Raw genomic sequence first — 6,093 nt, 5'->3', positions numbered from 1 at the left:
CTAAAAAAAAAAAAAAATACCAAATTCGCCAAACAATCAAATCACAATTCTATTGCACATTGTGTAATTGGACGGTGATAGAGCTAACAAGCATTGAAACACCGGTATAATCGAAAAACTGAAGATGATTAAAGAAAGAAACCCTAATTCACAGTGAGAAGAAGTGGTCTTTTGTTTTCTCTTAGTTTGGTTCAGTGAATGAGAGAGAGGGATTGAAGAAGGTGGGGATGGTGTCCGTGTGTGGGTTCATACTTCATAGTTTCATAAGAGGGGTATTTTAGTTTTTTTTCCTCAGATTTTATATTTATTTATTTTTTTTAAAGTTACGAATAAGACTTAAATTTATGATCTGTAAGTGAGTATTAAAAAAACTATACTATTTGAATTATAATTGGTTGATAGTTTTTATATTTATTTTAAAATATAGTTATTTATATTTTAAATTAAATACAATACAAAAATTTAATTTAGTTTCTATCTTTTAATTTTAATGTTTTGTTTTTAGTTTTTTTTTTTAAACACAGCTTTTATATATATATATATATATATTTGAGATATTTTTAAAATTCTAAATTTTAGAGTCACCATTGTTATATAATTAATTGCTGCAAAAAATCTAAAATTAAATTTTATCCCATACTTACAATTTCTAAAATAAAAGTACGTAGAATGTGACATTCAACCAATCAGCTTCTTTGATCAGTTGTTATCAAACTAAATAAGTTTCATAATTTGAAAAATACAGCTTTAAATATTGGGAAGTTTTCATAATCATTATATACTTGATTGGTTATATTATGGTCCACAGAGAAGTTGAACAATAACTAACATCAACATGGTAGTATATCAACGAAAATGTTAGAAAAATAATGTAAAAGGTTATCTTATTTAATTTAATATTTATAATTATATATAATATTCATAATTATATATTTATTATATTAAGAATTTATATAATTATTATAGTCAAAATTACTGAAAATGTTAAAAAAAAAGCCAACAAAAAAAATGTATGCCCATGTTTAATTTGATTACCCCCAAACTTTTTTCATATATAAAAAAATATATATGTTAATGTATCCAACAGATTTACAAAAGGTCCAAAAAGATTTTACAATTTAGTATAATCATCTAATTTCATAATCATTGTATACATTTTCCAATTTTATTTTATTCTCATTCTTTTTCACAAACTATATTAGCAAAATTCTTTATGTATATAGTATTTATTCAATTAAAATAGTGATAGGATCGGATGACATTTTTTAAGATTGCTATTGACTTATCATTTTATCTTAGGGGTGAAAAAACTACCAAAAAAAAGAGTTGTTAGACCAGCAAATCTTAATTATTTTTTGTTATGAAATTAATTAGTATATATTGAACCGTTAATTAATCAAATTCGAAGGTTGATAAATGATAATATAGAAGACAAAATTGACTAAAATAAGTAAATAATTAACATTGCACTAAAATATAAAAACTGTTAGTCCATTATTATATTCCAATTAAATCGTTTTTATTATAAATTTTATTATTTATTCAATCTTTGTTCTTAATTACTCCATCCATTCCAAAGTACTTGATATTTTAACAATTCAGAACATCCAAAATTTAATTCAATGCATCAACTTGGTATAGATTGTTTGCAGATAATTTGAATGCCTCAAGATCGGAATTTAATATTAATTAATGCATTATTAGTGTAAACAAATTATATGCAACGATAATAATAGAAAATATTTTATACAACTGTTTTGTTATATTTATTTTTTAAATAATTATTTATATAATTAATATAAAAATATAACTATTTATATAAATGCACAAGACCTTATATAACTAGAGGTATATATAAAAGTATTTTACGCCATAATATATTAAAATTAAATTTTATATATATATATATATATATATATATATATATATATATATATATATATATATATATAATTCCAAAAAAACTGAAATCTTTTTATGTTGGCATATTTTGTAACAGATGGATGAGTAGTATTGGAACTTTTTTCCCCTCTTATAGTTAATTAGACACTTAGCCATATTATTATTGTTTTTGGTTTCCCTTTAACTTTTTTTGTTTTAGTTTTTATTATTAAGATTTGTGTAGTTTACGCTAAATTAAACATGGGCATGGTGCCAACGAGGAAACAAGAAATAACAGACATACAACAAACAAAACCACCGAAGACAGGCAATAATATGAATGCAACTCTCAACCTTTCTCCAAAACCATGCCCATGACAACCCTCTCCATCTTCATTCTTCATTCTTCACACAAACACAAACACACACTTTATCTTTTAATTTCTCTCTAACCCCTTTTTTAATTTCTTCTTCTTCTTCACCTTTCTTACCTGTAAAATCATCATATACCCTGAAGCCTTATAGCCTTACTTTGTTCCTTTAATTGCACCCTTCATAAGGAAGGGAGGATTTTTTGTTTTTTAAAGTTTTGTTTTTCTTCACTTCCACATTTGTTATCCCCATAAATATTTCCTTGTGGGGGTGTCAAATTTTGAAATCTTCTTGTTCTTAATCCTAAGGCGTTGGGAATGGGAGGATGTTGCAGCCATGAGCTTGGTATTCGAGAGAAGGTTGAGAGCGATTTGGGAGATGAACATGAGCTTGATTATGAGGGCAATGATATAGAATATGGTTATGGTGGTGAAATCATAAGGCTCAAAGGGTGCTCTAGGTTTGTATCAATGTATTGCCAACAGGGTAAGAAAGGTGTCAATCAAGATTCTATGACTGTTTGGGAGGTACCAATTATCATTCTATTCATCCTTTGAATTCTTGCATTGTTACCTGGAATTGTTCTATCTTGCACGGGTTTTTGTTTGATTATTACATTAATCATCAACTTTGACTTTTCTTATTTTTAATTTGATCTTCTTTTTTTCAAGTTATTTGGTGTTGTCATTAATGACAGTGTTATCATATATCAATAAATGAATTAATTACCCATGTTCTGTGGATCTTTCCTCACAACATGCATGAGCATTAAATGTGACTTTTCAATATGGACCCTCTTGGCATCGTATCCTTATCTGCACTTTACTCATATATATTTTTATCGTTTGCATGTGGTGAAAATTAAATTTGATTTTTAATCACCTCATTTGAGGTTTTGAAATTTTCACAATTCATATGCATTTTTAGCAAATGATGATGATCTTTTTAATGGATATGTGGAATGTGATTAGGACTATACCGGAGAAAAAGACATGATGTTCTGTGGTGTTTTTGATGGGCATGGTCCTCTAGGGCACAAAGTATCGCAATATATCCGCGACAATCTACCTTCGAAGCTGTCTGCAGCAATCAAATTGGCACAACAAAAGGCCAACAACTACTATGATGATAGTGATGCAGATACAAGCACGTTTGATGATTCTAACCAGAACATGTCCCTTGCTTCATGGGAGGGATGCTTTATCAAGACATTCAAGGAAATGGATGATTACCTTGCCAAGGACATTAATACCGACAGCTATTGCAGCGGTTGCACCGCCGTTACTGTCATCAGACAGGTACAACTAAATATTCTAGCCTTTAGTTTCTTTAGTTTGTTTTTTCATTTTCACCTTTTGACCTTTTTATTTTATAAAATTTTAATAACAGAAAATAATTAAACAATAATTTTACAAGATTAATATAATTAGTTAATTAACAATATCTAAACATGTTGCTTAAAATGATTGGACTGCTAATTTAAAATACTTGTCAATATAAATTAAAATTATTAGCCATTAAAATTTTTTATAATTAAAATAAAAATAAAAAGAATAAAATTATTTTTTGTCCTTGAAATTTGGCAAAATTTTTAAAAATATTTCTAAGTTTTATTTTGTTTTAATTTTGTTCTAAAAATTTTCGATTTGCATCAACTAATATCTCTGGTCGCTAATTTTTCAAAAAATTTAGGATCAATTCAACAACAATTTTATAAGAATAACCTTGAACATAAGTAAATCAAGCATAATTTTCATGCATTTTTGTTGGATTGGTGTTAACTTTTTTGAAAATTTAGCTATTGGGGATATATTCGATGTAAATCGAAAAAATTTGGGACAAAATTAAAACAAAATAAAATTTAGGATTATTTTTGAACATTTCCTAAATTTCAAAGACAAAAAATATATTTGACCGAAATAAAAAATAAAAAGACGAACCAAAAGAATCCTAGTTTTTGTATTAAAATGTTGTTTGGTTATGATGGAATTAAGTTGGCATCAGTTTTTGGCTCAAATTTCAGGGTGATCAGCTTATAATCGGAAATTTGGGCGATTCTCGCGCGATTCTTTGTACTAGAGAGAGAGATCAACGCGTTCCTATTCAACTTACCGTGGATTTGAAACCTGATCTTCCAAGTAGGACTTGTTATTGACATTATTTCATAAGAACTAATAGCCTCTAAGCATATGCATAGCAATATTTGTTCAATGTTTCTGTTAGGTGAAGCTACAAGGATCATGAGCTGTGAAGGCAGAGTTTTCGCGGCAGAGGAAGAACCCGACGTGTGCCGAATATGGATGCCTGATGATGACTGCCCTGGATTAGCTATGTCCAGATCCTTCGGAGACTTTTGCCTCAAAGATTATGGCCTCATCTCAATTCCTGATGTATTTTACAGGAAACTTTCCAAGCAAGATGAGTTTGTGGTCTTGGCAAGTGATGGGGTAGGTCATATCAATTACAATGGATCTTGGATTCCTAGTTAGACTAGAAGTTTCTCAACTAATGTTACGTGTACATAAAAAATCAGCTATTAAAAGTATCTGTATAAATACATATTGAAATATAAAATTTATAGTAGTTGATTTTTGGTGTGCAGGTTGCATTTTTGAAATTTGTTACTTTTTGTTATGACAAAATAAACTCTTCACGAATCAATTCTACAAATGCAGAACAAAACATAAGATCATGCAAGTATCTAAGGAAACAACCATGTAATTTCTTTTTTGCAGGTATGGGATGTGCTGAGTAACAATGAAGTTATCAACATAGTTGCTTCAGCACCAAGCAGAAGCGTAGCAGCCAAATTGCTTGTAAAAAGAGCGGTTCGAGCATGGAGATACCGGTATCCCGGGTCCAAGGTAGATGATTGCGCAGTTATATGCTTGTTCCTGGACGGCGAGCAGCCGGTGTTATCCCACTCGCAGTCCAAAAGGGTTGGCAAACATCTCAGCAAACACCCTCATCGCAACCGAACGATGAGCAACGAAGACAACGAGACAGTGGCCGGAAAAGTGGGGGTAGAGCTGAATGTCAATGAAGAATGGAAGGCTCTTGGAGGGTTAGCTAGAGCCAACTCCTTATCAAAACTTCCAAGGCTTACAAGAGATTTGAGTAGAAGGCAAGTATCAACTAGGTTCATTCAAGGCAGCTGAAAAAGGTTCACTTACTCTGCCAGGGCCTTCTCATCATATATATATATATATATATATATATATATATATATATATATATATATATATATATATATATATATATTTATATATATAAAGTGTGTGTGTGATCACAGATCTTCAGACCTAAACTTTGTACATTTAGGTGAGAAAAAAACATTGGACGGGTTGGGAAGAATGTTATTAGGACCATTTTGGTGTTCCTTAAAAAGTGAGTGAAAAATAATTGATAAATGAGCTTTTATGTGTTAAAATCTAAAAAAGAGATTGAATATAAGAACTCTCTTTTTTCACTTAACTTTTGAGAAGATTACCAAAATGCTTATGTTTCAAATGATGCAATTAGTTGAGAGTTGTGATTTCTTGGGGCCTACATTAACTATTTCACCATTGTTATTATGGTCATTAATAGTAACATTTATGTCTCAGCTATTATATACGTTCATGTTTATGTTATGAAGATAGGAGATTTTCCTAAACTCAAAACCAGTTTGTTCTTAAGAGTAGGAGATTTTCTTAATATAGGTTTTTAAGTTTTCTGAAAATATAAGAGACATCTTTCACTTTATCTTATAAATTTAAGCAAACTTGAAATAGCATAGAAAAAATAGGAGGAGATGGGTGTATAATTTCTACTACAATTATGATAGAATTTTACAATAAT

General features: G+C 29.3%; 1 protein-coding gene across 1 annotated transcript; it reads left to right on the top strand.

Moving 5' to 3' along the window:
* Positions 1-2,570: 2,570 nt before the first annotated feature.
* LOC130934657 (probable protein phosphatase 2C 65) lies at positions 2,571-5,411 on the top strand. Its single transcript, XM_057864205.1, has 5 exons — positions 2,571-2,780; positions 3,225-3,551; positions 4,277-4,391; positions 4,477-4,700; positions 4,989-5,411. The coding sequence occupies exons 1-5, from the start codon at positions 2,571-2,573 to the stop codon at positions 5,409-5,411; spliced, it is 1,299 nt and encodes a 432-aa protein (XP_057720188.1).
* The last annotated feature ends 682 nt before the right edge of the window (positions 5,412-6,093 follow it).

Source organism: Arachis stenosperma, chromosome 6 (assembly GCF_014773155.1).
Source record: "Arachis stenosperma cultivar V10309 chromosome 6, arast.V10309.gnm1.PFL2, whole genome shotgun sequence".
Classification (NCBI taxonomy): domain Eukaryota; kingdom Viridiplantae; phylum Streptophyta; class Magnoliopsida; order Fabales; family Fabaceae; genus Arachis; species Arachis stenosperma.
The sequence above is the reverse complement of the archived record's forward strand: the minus strand, read 5'-3'. Positions and strand labels throughout refer to the sequence as shown.